The 17,798-nt window shown below is 36.8% G+C and overlaps 3 gene segments (V, D, J or C); all 3 read right to left on the bottom strand.

Annotated features, from left to right (window-relative positions):
* Positions 1-563: 563 nt before the first annotated feature.
* LOC131984885 (Ig kappa chain V-III region MOPC 63-like) lies at positions 564-9,827 on the bottom strand. The segment is given in 4 exon segments: positions 564-1,031; positions 8,562-8,599; positions 9,402-9,696; positions 9,776-9,827. Coding segments are annotated over 4 exon segments (714 nt in total).
* Positions 2,106-3,170, bottom strand: LOC131984896 (immunoglobulin kappa variable 2D-29-like). The segment is given in 2 exon segments: positions 2,106-2,933; positions 3,013-3,170. Coding segments are annotated over 2 exon segments (360 nt in total).
* Positions 6,022-6,591, bottom strand: LOC131984904 (Ig kappa chain V-III region MOPC 63-like). The segment is given in 2 exon segments: positions 6,022-6,329; positions 6,409-6,591. Coding segments are annotated over 2 exon segments (360 nt in total).
* Positions 9,828-17,798: the final 7,971 nt, after the last annotated feature.

Here is a 17,798-nt window from a genome sequence, read left to right as displayed (position 1 = left end):
ATCCAATTACTAGTCGGGAAAAAAAATGCAAATAAATACCAACAGATTCTGCAAACAAGTATAAACCAGCAAGAAATAAATTCCTGAAACATCCATCTCTTCCTCTGAATATGTTTGACTAAATATGAATTTAACTAAAAAAATAGCATTTAAGTCTTTTTTTGGATTTGAAATAATCTGCATCACGTCAGAAACAAACCTGTGAAAAATGTTTTCAATTCCTCAATTATGAAAACACATGAACACTTAAACTGTGAATATTGTTTATTCACAGAGTTTGTGAATCAGCAATGTTTTAATTAAACTTGTTTCATTAGTTTCAATCTGAAGCAGTTTGAAACAAAATGATGTGCAGATTTAAACCCACAAACTGTTTCCACTCTATGCTGACGATATTCTGATTATTATTCCAGATGTGTGAAATACTTTTCAGACTTCAGAAGTTTTATTGATGTCATGATGTTTGTTCATGTCTTTAGTGACAACAAAGACATTTATTGTTGTTGCTCCTGATATATAACACGTGAAAGAAAGGAATTCAAAAGACTGGTCACTTTTATAATATACGATGGAATTCTTTATTGTTGAAAAATGTTAAAACTTTCAACACAAGCAAGAACAAGTTAATGTTGAAACATCATGAGAGAAACAGAGAAAGAGAGCAGACTGAGAGCAGTAGCAGAGTAAAAGCAGTGAGTCAGATCAGGACTGGGAACACTGGTCTCTCCTCAGAGTCTCTGAGAGCGGAGTCTGGGAGCCCTGGGTGGCCTCACAGGTCACAGAGCCCACCTTCCTCCACTGGTCTGCAGAGAGCCTCAGGGTGCTGCTCCAGCTGTAGTGGCCTTCCTTCAGCACCCCGGGGCTGCTGCTCTGCTCCCAGCTGCTGCTGCTGCTGCTGCCGTCCACCTTCCAGGACAGACTCCAGTCTGAGGGGAAGCCCTTGTTGGCCAGGCACATGAGTGTGGCCGTCCCCTGCTGCAGCTGCTCACTGGAGGGGGGCAGCACCGTCAGGGTGGGGACGACTCCACCCACTGGAGGAGGAGACGAGATGGAGAGAGTCACACAGAGAGAACAGAAACTTTCTACAGAGTTTCACTTCCCTCTCAGAGCTCAGTGAACCGTGGCAACAGACGCTCTCAGACCTAAAGATAGAGTTTCTCCCTTTAGTTTAATAACTAAAGATTTATCTTCACTGTAAAACAATGAATATTATAAACTCATACGAGACGATGATGTTTCATCTCTGCTGGACCTCGACAACAAACAGACAGAAAACATTTCATTGCTTTTGTTAAGAAATAGATGAAAAACATTTAACAACACGACATGGTTAAAGTGGCTGCAGCTGCATTAATGACACTTGTTTGTTCTAATGAGGATTTGACAGATTATTAAATTTAATAGTCTGGGATGAAGATAGAAGACAGGCAGAGTTTCCATGTTATAAACTCACTAAACACATGTTTGATAAAGTTCTTCTGGTTCCATTTAATTTAATTTATTAGATGTAAATAAATCATCAGGTGTATAAAATCATGATGTTAAAAATGGTCAACATAACTCTCTGAACTTTAATTATATTGATAAGAATATCAAAACTGTCAAGTTTAAAATATTCAGTTGAACTAAATAGTTCCTTCATCAGACAGAATTCAGTCTGTGTCTCATTAAAGTAATGGACACTGCAATAATATCAAACTTCAACTATCAGCAGAAATAATCAAATAGAGCTTCTTTTCATACAATTAACAACAACATAAATGTTGAATTTGAGTTGTTGTACAAATCAAAGGTACTTACAGTTAACATCCAGTCTGGTTCCTCCACCGTACGTGTACCACAGTGATACAAACTCATTGAGCCGCCGTACAAAAACCTCTCACTGTAGAGAGACACGGCTCTCTGACTCTGAACACAACAAACTCTACACAAACACTCTTCACATCATGTCAATATTAAAGGAAATCAATATGAAATATAAATCCCCAGCCGGCCCAGGGAGCTGGAGTTAATAAATAATAGTCATATTTATTATAAATATATGTGAACTTTATATTTAGGTGTCAGTGAGTGTATGAAATCACAGATAAACTGAGCTGACAGAAACAACAATAATTGTATTTGTTGTCACTAAAGACATGAACAAACATCATCATATAAATAAAACTTCTGAGGTCTGAAAAGTATTTCACACATCTGGAATAATAATCAGAATATCGTCAGCATAGAGTGAAATAAAATGATGTGCAGATTTAAACCTACAAACTGATTACAAACTGCTTCAGACTGAAACTAATTAAACTTGTTTGTATTTAAAACATCACTGATTCACAAACTCTGTGAATAAACAATATTTACAGTTTTAGTGTTCATGTGTTTTCATAAATGAAGAAATAAAATCATTCTTCACAGGTTTGTTTGTGACGTGAAGTTGATTGTTTGAATCCAATAAAAGACTTAAATGTTTAACTTTTTGAGTTAAATGCAACTTATTGATCAGTAAGATGTTCAAAGTGAATTATTAGTGACTACATTTGTGTCTTTAGAAACACTTTTAGTTTCTGTGCAGCTGTTGATTCAGATCAGTTCCTCTGCAGCTGAGGGAGGTTTTTGTACGACGCTTTTTCACTGTGTGAACGGGTACTCCTCATCATGCTGACAGTAGTAAACTCCTGAATCTTCAGCCTGAACACAACTGATGGTAAGATTGAAGTCAATATCATATCCACTTCCACTGAAACGATCTGAAACTCCAGACTGACGGTTTAAAACTCTATACATCAGCAGTTTAGGAGCTTCTCCAGGTTTCTGAAGGTACCAGTGGAGGTCATTATCAACAGCTGAACTGGTTTTACAGCTGATGGAGACAGTCTGTCCTGGAACAGCAGACTGAGATCCAGGAGACTGAGTCAGGAGGATTTCTCCTGATGAGGCTGAAAAGATGAGAAAGAGGAGAAAGATGTTTAAGGTGGAGAAGAGATGGAAGAAGGTAAATGCTGCAGAGAGTCTCACCCTGAACAAGGAGCCCCAGGGTGGCCAGCAGCAGAGTCAGTGACATCATCATGTGTGTGTGAAAGGCCTGGACAGCCACTGATGGACAGCAGCCTCTTATGGCTGGAAGCAGAGAGGAGGACACATGTATGCAAACACACAGAGTCAGAGAGCTGCAGCTGTTTCCTGCTCACTGCTGCAGCTCCACGCTGACGTCACTAATGTTGGGCTTTTCATATGCCTCCAACCTGAGCACCACCTGTGAGGGTCTCATGGTTCAAAGTGTATTTAGATCAGAATTATTAATAATTATCAGAAATAATTATTAATTGTAACCGGTAATAACTGATTTATTTATACTGATGTTAATGATTGACTTAATCATAACCAAATTACAATATTAACATTCAGCAATGTTTGAAGAATTTGGAGTTTCTTTCCATAGAACAGGTTGGCATCACTAACACATGTAAAACATTAAATAAACAGCGGGTTTATTCCAAAAAACTATTTATTCTTAAAAAAGCTAAGTAAAGCAAAACAAAACACACAATCTAAGAAGTACAGAGACCTAACATGGAGTTGACTGGTGTGCAAAGGATGGATTACATGCAGAAGACACATTCACTGCTGTTCACTGTTTCAGATTGTGTGCAAACCTGAATCTTAATTTTAATGTGTGTGTGTGTGTGTGTGTGTGTGTGTGTGTGTGTGTGTGTGTGTGTGTGTGTGTGTGCATACACAACATTGTGTCTGTGCAAACCAACACTAACACTCAACTTCAAGTTTTATGGCTCCACAAATGTCACAACAATAACACTTAACTAGACACATTAAACCAAACCATCGATTACAGTTAAATCTTGTGCTGAGCCTTTTTTCTTGTTGCTATGTTAATTTCTGTCCAGAACGTTACCAGTCCATGAATGTGAAGGATTGTGAAGAAAGGCATAGAACAGGTTGAAGAGTTGGTTCTGTGTGGTCCAGCAGTCCTTTGCTGGGTGTGGCTGCAGACTGCTCAGTGCTGTCTTCCAGAGTCATGAGCTCTGTTGGCTCCTGCTGCATTTGATGACACATGAAAATGAAACAAGTTATTCCCTGAATTCCTGAAAATGTTCTGGCAAAATAAAGGAATAACGTTAAAGGCGAGCAAGCCAATCACAAGAGAACTAAATACGCATGAACCTTACAGTATAAAATAAGACGGACAAAAGATAACAAGGGCCTGTTCTGTTATTTCCCTGACTGTATGTGTCAGGAACTGTGCCTGGCAGCCAATGAGGTACACAAATAATAGATGAGAGCAAATGAAATAACAAGTGACTGTGATCAATACCTATACTGTATTTAACAGGTAATAACTGACTTTTTTAGTTGTTTCGGCCAGCTCTTGGGATCTTGAATCGGACATTTTGGTACCAAGTTTTTCAAGAAGCAAGAAAAAACAAAAACTGTATTTAAACATCCTTAAACAACACTCTGATGGTGCTGATGATCAATGGATCAATCAGTTTATCAGAGTAATCCAGGTCCCTGTTGGAGTCAGTCAGAGCATTTCCATAGAGAGCCACTTTGCATCAGCAGCACCATGCTCCAGTGCTCTGGGAGACTTTATAGTCCTGACAGTTGAACACTGGATGACTGACAGCTGTCCTTCATGACAACAGAAGCCACAGAAATCCTCCTCATCAAAAACATGACTCTGATCCTCATCTGGACCCTCCTCTGCTTCACTCAGGGTGAGGAAAATCATCTTTCTGTCCCCTAAAATCATTTGGGTTGTGGCTGAGTTTCACCTCAGCATCTCATGTCCGATGTTTCTTCTCCCTCGTCAGGTTCTCTGGGACAAACTGTTGTCTTGACTCAGGCAGCAGACAAATCTGTCCAGCTGGGTCAAACTACTCTAGTTTACAGTCTACAGTCTCTATTGACTGTAATGTCAGTAGAAAAGTTGCTCCCTTTGGCTCACAGTACCGTCTGTCCTGGTACCATCAGAAAACTGGAGAAGCTATTAAATTCCTGATCTACAGAACATCAGAAAAAAATTCTGGAATCTCCTCCAGATTCAGTGGAAGTGGAGTGGGGAATGGAATGGAATGCAATAATATCAAATAATATCAAATTTCAAATAATATCAAATATCAAATATCAAAAATAATATCAAATTGAATTTGAGTTGTTGTACAAATCAAAGGTACTTACAGTTAACATCCAGTCTGGTTCCTCCACCGTACGTGTACCACAGTGATACAAACTCATTGAGCCGCCGTACAAAAACCTCTCACTGTAGAGAGACACGGCTCTCTGACTCTGAACACAACAAACTCTACACAAACATTCTTCACATCATGTCAATATTAAAGGAAATCAATATGAAATCTAAATCCCCAGCTGGTGCAGGGAGCTGGAGAGAATAAATAATCATAATATTTATTATTATAAATGTATGTGAACTTTATTTTTAGGTGTCACTGAACGTATGAAATTACAGATAAACTGAGCTGACAGAAACAACAATAAATGCCTTTGTTGTCACTAAAGACATGAACAAACATCATCATATCAATAAAACTTCTGACGTCTGAAAATTATTTCACACATCTGGAATAATAATCAGAATATCGTCAGCATAGAGTGAAATAAAATGATGTGCAGATTTAAACCCACAAACTGTTTACAAACTGATTCAGACTGAAACTAATTAAACTCGTTTGCAATTAAAACTTCACTGAGTCACAAAATCTGTGAATAAACAATATTTACAGTTTTAGTGTTCATGTGTTTTCATAAATGAAGAAATAAAATCAGTCTTCACAGGTTTGTTTCTGACGTGAAGTTGATTGTTTAAATCCAATAAAAGACTTAAATGTTGAACTTTTTGAGTTAAATACAACTTATTGATCAGTAAGATGTTCAAAGTGAATTATTAGTGACTACATTTGTGTCTTTAGAAACACTTTTAGTTTCTGTGCAGCTGTTGATTCAGATCAGTTCCTCTGCAGCTGAGGGAGGTTTTTGTATGACGCTTTTTCACTGTGTGAACGGGTAGTTGTAACTGTGCTGACAGTAGTAAAAACCTGAATCTTCAGCCTGAACTCCACTGATGGTCAGAGTGAAGTCAGTTTTAGATCCACTTCCACTGAAACGATCTGAAACTCCAGACTGACGGTTTAAAACTCTATACATCAGGAGTTTAGGAGCTTCTCCAGGTTTCTGAAGGTACCAGTGGAGGAAGATATTAACAAATGAACTGGCTTTACAGCTGATGGAGACAGTCTGTCCTGGAACAACAGACTGAGATCCAGGAGACTGAGTCAGGAGGATTTCTCCTGATGAGGCTGAAAAGATGAGAAAGAGGAGAAAGATGTTTAAGGTGGAGAAGAGATGGAAGAAGGTAAATGCTGCAGAGAGTCTCACCCTGAACAAGGAGCCCCAGGGTGGCCAGCAGCAGAGTCAGTGACATCATCATGTGTGTGTGAAAGGCCTGGACAGCCACTGATGGACAGCAGCCTCTTATGGCTGGAAGCAGAGAGGAGGACACATGTATGCAAACACACAGAGTCAGAGAGCTGCAGCTGTTTCCTGCTCACTGCTGCAGCTCCACGCTGGCGTCACTAATGTTGGGCTTTTCATATGCCTCCAACCTGAACACCACCTGTGAGGGTCTCATGGTTCAGAGTGTATTTAGATCAGAATTATTAATAATTATCAGAAATAATTTATTGTAATCAGTAATAACTGATTTATTCATACTGATGATAATAATTGACTCAATTATAACCCAATTACAACATTAATATTCAGTAAAGTTTGAAGAATTTGGAGTTTCTTTCCATAGAAGAGGTTGGCATCACTAACACATGTAAAACATTAAATAAACAGCATGTTTATTCCAAAAAAACTATTTATTCTTAAAAAAGCTAAGTAAAGGAAAACAAAACACACAATCTAAGAAGTACAGAGACCTAACATGGAGTTGACTGGTGTGCAAAGGATGGATTACATGCAGAAGACACATTCACTGCTGTTCACTGTTTCAGAGTGTGTGCAAACCTGAATCTTAATTTTAATGTGTGTGTGTGTGTGTGTGTGTGTGTGTGTGTGCATACACAACATTGTGTCTGTGCAAACCAACACTAACACTCAACTTCAAGTTTTATGGCTCCACAAATGTCACAACAATAACACTTAACTAGACACATTAAACCAAACCATCTATTACAGTTAAATCTTGTGCTGAGCCTTTTTTCTTGTTGCTATTTTAATTTCTGTCCAGAACGTTACCAGTCCATGAATGTGAAGGATTGTGAAGAAAGGCATAGAACAGGTTGAAGAGTTGGTTCTGTGTAGCCCAGCAGTCCTTTGCTGGGTGTGGCTGCAGACTGCTCAGTGCTGTCTTCCAGAGTCATGAGCTCTGTTGGCTCCTGCTGCATTTGATGACACATGAAAATGAAACAAGTTATTCCCTGAATTCCTGAAAATGTTCTGGCAAAATAAAGGAATAACGTTAAAGGTGAGCAAGCCAATCACAAGAGAACTAAATATGCATGAACCTTACAGTATAAAATAAGACGGACAAAAGATAACAAGGGCCTGTTCTGTTATTTCCCTGACTGTATGTGTCAGGAACTGTGCCTGGCAGCCAATGAGGTACACAAATAATAGATGAGAGCAAATGAAATAACAAGTGACTGTGATCAATACCTATACTGTATTTAACAGGTAATAACTGACTTTTTTAGTTGTTTCGGCCAGCTCTTGGGATCTTGAATCGGACATTTTGGTACCAAGTTTTTCAAGAAGCAAGAAAAAACAAAAACTGTATTTAAACATCCTTAAACAACACTCTGATGGTGCTGATGATCAATGGATCAATCAGTTTATCAGAGTAATCCAGGTCCCTGTTGGAGTCAGTCAGAGCATTTCCATAGAGAGCCACTTTGCATCAGCAGCACCATGCTCCAGTGCTCTGGGAGACTTTATAGTCCTGAGAGTTGAACACTGGATGACTGACAGCTGTCCTTCATGACAACAGAAGCCACAGAAATCCTCCTCATCAAAAACATGACTCTGATCCTCATCTGGACCCTCCTCTGCTTCACTCAGGGTGAGGAAAATCATCTTTCTGTCCCCTAAAATCATTTGGGTTGTGGCTGAGTTTCACCTCAGCATCTCATGTCCGATGTTTCTTCTCCCTCGTCAGGTTCTCTGGGACAAACTGTTGTCTTGACTCAGGCAGCAGACAAATCTGTCCAGCTGGGTCAAACTACTCTAGTTTACAGTCTACAGTCTCTATTGACTGTAATGTCAGTAGAAAAGTTGCTCCCTTTGGCTCACAGTACCGTCTGTCCTGGTACCATCAGAAAACTGGAGAAGCTATTAAATTCCTGATCTACAGAACATCAGAAAAAAATTCTGGAATCTCCTCCAGATTCAGTGGAAGTGGAGTGGGGAATGGAATGGAATGCAATAATATCACATAATATCAAATTTCAAATAATATCAAATATCAAATACCAAAAGTAATATCAAATTGAATTTGAGTTGTTGTACAAATCAAAGGTACTTACAGTTAACATCCAGTCTGGTTCCTCCACCGTACGTGTACCACAGTGATACAAACTCATTGAGCCGCCGTACAAAAACCTCTCACTGTAGAGAGACACGGCTCTCTGACTCTGAACACAACAAACTCTACACAAACATTCTCCTATCATGTCAATATTAAAGGAAATCAATATGAAATCTAAATCCCCAGCTGGTGCAGGGAGCTGGAGAGAATAAATAATCATAATATTTATTATTATAAATGTATGTGAACTTTATTTTTAGGTGTCACTGAACGTATGAAATTACAGATAAACTGAGCTGACAGAAACAACAATAAATGTCTTTGTTGTCACTAAAGACATGAACAAACATCATCATATCAATAAAACTTCTGACGTCTGAAAATTATTTCACACATCTGGAATAATAATCAGAATATCGTCAGCATAGAGTGAAATAAAATGATGTGCAGATTTAAACCCACAAACTGTTTACAAACTGATTCAGACTGAAACTAATGAAACAAGCTGGCGATTAAAACTTCACTGATTCACAAACTCTGTGAATAAACAATATTTACAGTTTTAGTGTTCATGTGTTTTCATAAATGAAGAAATAAAATCAGTCTTCACAGGTTTGTTTCTGACGTGAAGTTGATTGTTTAAATCCAATAAAAGACTTAAATGTTGAACTTTTTGAGTTAAATGAAACTTATTGATCAGTAAGATGTTCAAAGTGAATTATTAGTGACTACATTTGTGTCTTTAGAAACACTTTTAGTTTCTGTGCAGCTGTTGATTCAGATCAGTTCCTCTGCAGCTGAGGGAGGTTTTTGTACGACGCTTTTTCACTGTGTGAACGGGTAGTTGTAACTGTGCTGACAGTAGTAAAAACCTGAATCTTCAGCCTGAACTCCACTGATGGTCAGAGTGAAGTCAGTTTTAGATCCACTTCCACTGAAACGATCTGAAACTCCAGACTGACGGTTTAAAACTCTATACATCAGGAGTTTAGGAGCTTCTCCAGGTTTCTGAAGGTACCAGTGGAGGAAGATATTAACAAATGAACTGGCTTTACAGCTGATGGAGACAGTCTGTCCTGGAACAGCAGACTGAGATCCAGGAGACTGAGTCAGGAGGATTTCTCCTGATGAGGCTGAAAAGATGAGAAAGAGGAGAAAGATGTTTAAGGTGGAGAAGAGATGGAAGAAGGTAAATGCTGCAGAGAGTCTTACCCTGAACAAGGAGCCCCAGGGTGGCCAGCAGCAGAGTCAGTGACATCGTCATGTGTGTGTGAAAGGCCTGGACAGCCACTGATGGACAGCAGCCTCTTATGGCTGGAAGCAGAGAGGAGGACACATGTATGCAAACACACAGAGTCAGAGAGCTGCAGCTGTTTCCTGCTCACTGCTGCAGCTCCACGCTGAGACCACAAGACACTCAGATAGAAATAAAAACATGCTGGGAATTATTATTTCTCTCTCCTCCACCTTGGTTTGTTTCAGTTGGTTTTGTTTCGTTCGTTAGTTACTTTCAGCTTCTCCACCTGCATTTCACCACATCACCTGCATGCACACACCTCACCACTGATATACTGACTCACATCATTAAGTTTCTTTGTGTTGTTTTCAATTAACCCTGTGGAGACTCCAAAAGCTCAGAATAATCCAGACTTGTTGACTCCATCCAGACTAGAAAACAAAGCAGCGTGGAGCCCTACTGTAAATTTACCTCTAAAGTTCTGGCTGTAAACTCCATGAGGCCAGTTAAAAACACAAAATGAAAATCCCATTTTATGTTGGACTAAAGGACTAAAAAAGACACAAAATGACCTAAAAAAAGACACAAAATGACTAAAAAAAGACACAAAAAGAAACAAAATGGCAAAAAAGACACAAAATTACCAAAAAAGACAAAAAATGAGAAGACAGAATGACCACAAAAAAGCACAAGACACAAAATGACTTATTAAGACACAAAAAGACATGAAAAGGATTCAAAAATGGACAAAATAGCCCTGTAAGACCCCATAGAGTTAATTAAATAAACATTATTTCCTTATAACTTGAATACATGTGTGGTCTCCCTTGTTTTGTCGTGATGTTTGAGCCGCTTCATGACTAAACGGGGGCTCATCCACTCGTCCATTTAGGACTAATTTAGTGTTTTTGTTTGGACTAGTTTGGAGTGGTGGAAGTTGATTGTGGACCTTCTTGGTAAGTAACCTTTGGGAAAGTTTGTTCCACCATTTTGGTTGTTAGGTTTGGTTGTTTCGTATTGTTTTACGGGAGAGAGCTTTTTGTTTTGTTTCTCATTTTGGTGCTTTCAACAGTTGTCTCTGGAGACAATCCGGCGTTGCAGGAAGCTTCCATTGCTGGTTGCTGCATCGAGCTACCGGGCTGCAACAAAAACCGGGCTTTAGTGCATAATTACACACAGCAATTAGCCTCCTGAAGACCAGGGGGAGCTTAGGTTAGATTCTGGTGAGGCAGTTAGTGGGATGAACTCTGATAGGTTGGATGTGTATTGTGGACGGTTGGTGCGCTGTTGGTCATGTGGAACTATGAAGCAAGAAACTGATCCCTCAGTGAGGCCTTTGTGTGATCTGGTGTCTCCAGTGGTAGTCATGGAAACTGCAGCTCATGGGTGCTTACAAAGTGGTGCGGTGGTGTGTAAATGTTCTGTACAGGGTGGTGGTTGTGTGGGAAAACCCATAGTACAGATTGAGGTGCCTGAGAAGTTTAGAGTCTGTCATAAAAGCCTCCCATGATGACGGGGCTGTTCATGGAACTTGGCATCCAGTCTTGCAGCATTTCTTTTGGCCCAGATTGGAAGAGGATGTCGCTGTTTTCAGCAAAACTTGTCAGCTGCAGAATTTGCTTGACTTTGTGAATGTCTTCAGGCATAGACTGTATATGGTGGAGCAAATGACAAAACAAAGGTTTTGTCATTTGAGGTGGCCGTTGGTTAACTCTATGGAGTCTGGGGCTATTTTGTTGGTTTTAGACACTTTTTAATTCTGCCTGTATATATCACATAAAAAATGTTTACCATGCCATGTTGGTATCATCTTTATTCAGCACAACCTCACCTATACCACATGATCATTTTTTTTTTTTCATTTTGACTAACTGGATCAACATTTTGAACACAAAAAAATTCCACAAAAAAATTCCACATAAAACCCCCACAAAAAACCCACAAAAAAAACCAAAAAACACACGTAAAAAACCCCACAAAAAAACAATTGTTTTAATCAAAAACACAAAAAATAAAAAATAAAAATTACAAAAAAATCCCACAAAAACATGCAAAAAAAAACACACAAAAAACATTTTGTCTTACAAAAAACAGAAAAATACACAGACAAAAATCACAAAAACCATTCAACACAAAATATTGCATTAAAAATGCTGAATGCACACTGCAAAATTTGAAAAACCTCTGCAAAAACGTCAGTAAAATCATGTTACACTTGGTCATGGTGGTTTTCACTTTTGCTGCTGTTGACGCTAACTGGGACAAATGGAAACTTGTAGAAAAGCCAAAACTTTAGAGTTGAGCTGACAGCAGACAGCGCTCCGTGCTGCTGAACGTTTTTACGTCGTGACGTCATGAAGAAGTCGAGCTCCGGAGCTTTCTTGGACTCCAGAGGGTTTTAATGTTACCTTATTTGTGTTTTTCCTTTCGATCATGTTTCTCTGCTGCTCTGTGTTCAAATGCTCCTACAGGTCTCCAGGTAGCGGAGCGGGGAGGAAGAGTGCTGTGACAAACTGGTAATGTAAACAAAATTAAAGGTAGCCTTACTATTATGTTTTTCAGTCTGACTTAAGTTCCCGAATAAGAATTATCTTTGGGGTTGGGATTATTTAATGTATGCTGCGGAGCACCTGTACACCTCACCACTGATATTCTGACTCACATTATTAAGTTTCTTTGTGTTGTTTTCAATTAATTAAATAAGCATTATTTTCTTATAACTTGAATACACGTGTGGTCTCCGTTGTTTTGTCGTGATCTATGATCATATCATTTTTAAATATTGATTAAGTGAGTCAGAGTGAAACATAATGATCAGGTCTTATAGGTGAGGGTACGAGTTATAATATAAGTAATATTAGCTGCTTTATTATGTCTGGTGTTGGACCTACTTGATGTTTTGCTGTTAGCGAAGTTATCAGATAGTTTATTTGTTTATTTTTAAATATTGATTTAGTGAGTCAGAGTGAAACATAATGATCACACTGCAAATTATTTGTTTCATTATTTTTACTTGTTTGGGAAATGTAGTGTCTTTTCTGCTCATTTTATGTCTTTTTTAGTAATTTTCTGTATTTTTTAGTAAGTTTATGTATATTTTTTTAATTCATTTTGTGTCTTTTATTAATTGTGTATTTTTTAGTAATTTTGCGTCTTTTAGTAATTGTATGTATGTTTTTAGTAATTTTGTCTTTTTATTGGAATTTTGTCTCGTATTTGAGTGATTTTATGTTTGTTTTTTTAAATTTTGTGTCGTATTTTTTTATGTCTTTTCTGGTCACATGTTGAACACTTAAAATAATAAATGAACTCTTAAAACCAGATAAATGAAAGCTGCCAGCAGTGATGAACTGGCCCGAGCAGAGTGACCTGATGATTATTTGGTTCTTACCAAGATAAAAAAAAAACTTTAGATTTAGAAGTGTTAGATCATTTATCTGGTTTTAAGAGTTAATTTCTCATTTTAAGTGTTCAACGTGCTGATTTCTAGATTTAATAATCTTAATTTAATAAATCTTGTCAAGGTAAATTATCTGTCCATGCAGCAAGATCATTTCCCTCAGATTTACTGTTTGATCTGGTTTTTAGACTAAACACCTTTTTTGCAGTGTAGTTGTCATAGGTGAGGTTGATATATTAATATTTACACTGTTTGGTGTCGAGATCAGCACAAACTTCCCAGTGTTTGTTTGTTTGTTTGTTTGTTGTTGTTGTTATAACATGTGTAATGTGATGAAGTTGTGTTTGACTGCCCCCTGCTGGAGATCTGCTGAAACGTTCCTCTGAAGAGTCGTCAGACTTCATGAAGGTAATAAATCTGTTAATATTGTTCGACTTTTGGTGGAAATTCCGTTTTTTAATTGGACTCAAAAACATGTTGCCATGTTTCAGCTTTATGCAGGATCAGACCTCACTGCAATATTATTATTATCATTATTACTGTCATTATTATTATCATTATTATTATTATTAACATTGTTATCATTATTATTATCATTATTATTATTAGTAGTAGTAGTATTACTGTCATTATTACCATCACTAACATTGTTATTATTATTATTATTGTCATTATTATTTCTACATTGAATTACTTTTAATACAAATATTAACCATAAATTAAAGTTGAAATCTGTAAATTAATTTTAAATTATATATATATATTAGTAGTAGTAGTATTGTCATTATTATTTTCATCATTATTATTATTAGCATTATTATTATAATTATTATCATTATTATTGTCATTATTATTATTTCTACGTTAAATTACTTTTAGGACAAATATTAACCATAAGTTGAAATCTGTAAATTAATTTTGAATTATATATATTTTTGTAGTAGTAGTAGTAGTATTGTCATTATTATTATTATAGTCGTCATTATTATTATAATTATTATTATCATTGTTATTAGTATCATTATAATAATAATAATTATCATTATTATTAGTAGTATTATTGTCATTATTATTATTATTTCTACATTAAATTACTTTTATCACAAATATTAACCATAAATTAAAGTTAAAATCTGTAAATTAATTTTAAATTATATACATACCTGGAAAAAAAAATTCAGTGTTGAAAAGTTTAATGTAATGAATTACAGTGAATTTTTGTTTTTCTTACAGTAAAACTTTAAATTTAATGTAAATAAAACTGTAAAAACACGTCATATCGTCATATTATAGTAAAAACAACTTGAGTTATTCTAGTAGTGGGGCGGATTAGCTGAACAATCGTTCACTTTGTGATAAAAGCATGAAATTTGGTAGATGTGTTGGTGAATATGTTTCAAACAAATCTGGATATTGGGCCACCTCAAAAGCGCCCCCTAGTGGCCGTGGCAGGCATTTGTTATACGAATAAATCAATGATGAATAAAAACTGCCCTTTTAATAATACCAACTGGTGATGAATTGTATATTGTTGGAAAGCCTGATTAGTCACCTTTACAACGAGGTACAGCTTGTAAGGATCGTGCATTCATGTGCATCCCCTGTGGGGCGGATTAGCTCAATAAATCACAAGAATTGTTTATTTTGTGATAGAAGCACACAATTTGGTGGATGTGTTGGTGGATTTGTTTCAAACAAATCTCTATATTAGGCCATCGCAAATTCGCCCCCTAGTGGCCATAGCAGTCATTTTCTTCGTTAAAATTACAAAAAATATTTAAATTATTTCTTAAAATATTTAAAAAATTTAAACTAAATATACAAACGTAAATTAAAAAAATGTAAATACACATATTAAATTAACAAAAATCCAGTTAGACACTCTTTCAGTTATTTTTCCTGCCCCACCACAATCGGGCTAGCCATTGAGCTAGCTAGCAAATGAGCTAGCTAGCATTTGCTTCCTGGGACAAGCAGTGCAGTGGACTGTCTATCAAGGTATGTCTCAATATTTTATTTCACCTGTTATAATTATGAATAAAATATGCTATGAACATCATAAAGGCTAAAGAGAAAAACAATCATCATGGGCCTTGGCCGAAAAATAAATTAGCAAGATAGCAAAAATAGGTACTTAAGCTAGCTAGTTAGCTTGGAACATGTATCAGTGGCTGTTGGGTGTGAAAGCTTAATAAGACACTGTTAAATTATGTCCTGTGGAATGTGGACATCTCTCTCTGCACACACACACACACACACAGGCACACACACAGGCACACACACACTATATGTAATGTCTCCTTTGCCCATGTGGTTCTTTTTAATCTTTTTTTAAATGTATTTTATAACTCCATCACAGTTAGTCAGGCGGCTTAGGACCAGATTTGAGAAGAAAGGGGACACGCCGGACAAAAGCACCAAAATTTTTCCACATGCTCTCTATCACCAAAGGTTTCAACTTTTGGTAGGAGCCACTTCATCAAGATTGCAGATAGGAGATGGCAGCCATATAAAGTCTATGAGAACCAATATATCTTCCAAGCCACTTAGAAGGTCAATCTTGGTGTCAAAATATACATTTTCTGGGTCAAAGAATCATTTAAAGCTATTGAGAATATCACTAGATGACTCACTGTAAATAATTTGTTGATCAAGATCTGACATGAGATGAAAGCGTACCCTTGATTTTTTTGAGCAGTGTACATGGCAGCTAATCCACACTCTCCCGTGAACATTTATTCCAAACAGTTTCAACTCAGGATACCCTGCTGCAGCACTTGAAGCGAGTTGCCCAGTCTGAGTGAAAATGAACATATCTATTTGATCAAATAATCATCTAGTGATATTCTCAATAGCTTTAAATGATTCCTGGACCCAGAAAATGTATATTTTGACACCAAGATTGACCTTCTAAGTGGCTTGGAAGATATAGCATTTCTCATAGACTTTATATGGCTGCCATCACCGCAATCTTGATGAAGTGGCTCCTACTAAAAATTGAAACCTATAATGATAGAGAGTATGTGGAAAAAATGTGGTGCTCTTGTCCGGCGTGTCCCCTTTATTTGGCTAAGCCGCCTGACTAAGTCACACACCTCAGTACAAGGATTTTGCCAGAAAGAGTAACCTGCTACAAGTAACCCTAGTAGAATTTTTAAAATGTATGATTTTTTTCTCTTTCTAACTGTGTTTTGTTTTTATTGTTGCAGGTCATACAATATTGAAAATTACTTTTTCTTTTTAAGGAGCAACAGAAGAATACAAGCCAAAGAGGAGGCCGTAGCCTGTGAATGGGAATATCAAGACCTAATAAAATGTTATACAAAGTTAATGTTCTTTTCTATGAGACTGTAATAAAGCTTTTGTCACTTTAACATGTCTCTAAATTATATTTGTGGTGCTGAAAACATGAAACAGCAGCTGTAGGGTGGGCAAAGCATTCCTCGGCAGTAACCACCAGCGGCCATTTTTAAAAATGGCCGCTTTTAAATGGCCATTTTTTAAAAATGGCCGCCACAGCCATCAGAATTTTTTTTGCGATGGCCCAATATCCAGATTCATTAAACATGTATTCAGCAATGAGTGTACCAAATTTGATGCTTTTATCACAAAATGAACGATTGTTCAGCTAATCCGCCCCACTACACAGGGCATGCACATTTTTGGGGGGTGCTACCCACACGTTTAGCCCCGTTGCTCATTCCATGAATGCACGATCCTTACAAGCTGTACCTCGTTGTAAAGGTGATTAATCAGGCTTTCCAACAATATACAATTCATCACCAGTTGGTATTATTAAAAGGGCAGTTTTTATTCATCATTGATTTATTTGTATAACAAATGCCTGCCACGGCCACTAGGGGGCGCTTTTGAGGTGGCCCAATATCCAGATTTGTTCGAAACATATTCACCAACACATCTACCAAATTTCATGCTTTTATCACAAAGTGAACGATTGTTGTAAAATATTGAGCTAATCCGCCCCACTATAGAGATATTTAATGTTTTACACATTAATACAGAATACCAGTTCATGATTGACACATTGTCTTATTGCATATGAATATTAATAATGAATGACAGCAAACAGAGAGAAGATCTTTTATTATTAGTGTCAATCAAAACATCAAACTCAAACATATTCCAGTTACAATAAATATGGAGAAACAAAAGAATGTTTCACATATGAATTATTATTATTTCAACATTAAACATTATGTAAATCAGCCGACTTAATATTAAGAAGACACTTTTTATTTTAATAAAGTAACTTACTAACTGTCCATTATTATTATTATTTATGTATTCATGTCAGCAGCATTTAACTCTTCATCTTTTTATCTCCTTAATATCCTGTTATGTGCTTTAATGATTAATAATCACTTTAAACTGATCATGTTTTTATGTTAAATCTCGATCTGAAAAGTAACAAAAGCTGTCAGATAACTGTAGTTCAGGAAAAAAGGACAAATATTACTCAAAACCAGGTCAAACAGTAAATCTGAGGGAAATGATCTTGCTGCATGGACAGATAATTTACCTTGACAAGATTTATTAAATTAAGATTATTAAATCTAGAAATAAGCATGTTGAACACT

Source organism: Centropristis striata, chromosome 14 (assembly GCF_030273125.1).
Source record: "Centropristis striata isolate RG_2023a ecotype Rhode Island chromosome 14, C.striata_1.0, whole genome shotgun sequence".
In the NCBI taxonomy this organism is placed as follows: Eukaryota; Metazoa; Chordata; class Actinopteri; order Perciformes; family Serranidae; genus Centropristis; species Centropristis striata.
This window is presented reverse-complemented; position numbering and strand designations above follow the sequence as displayed.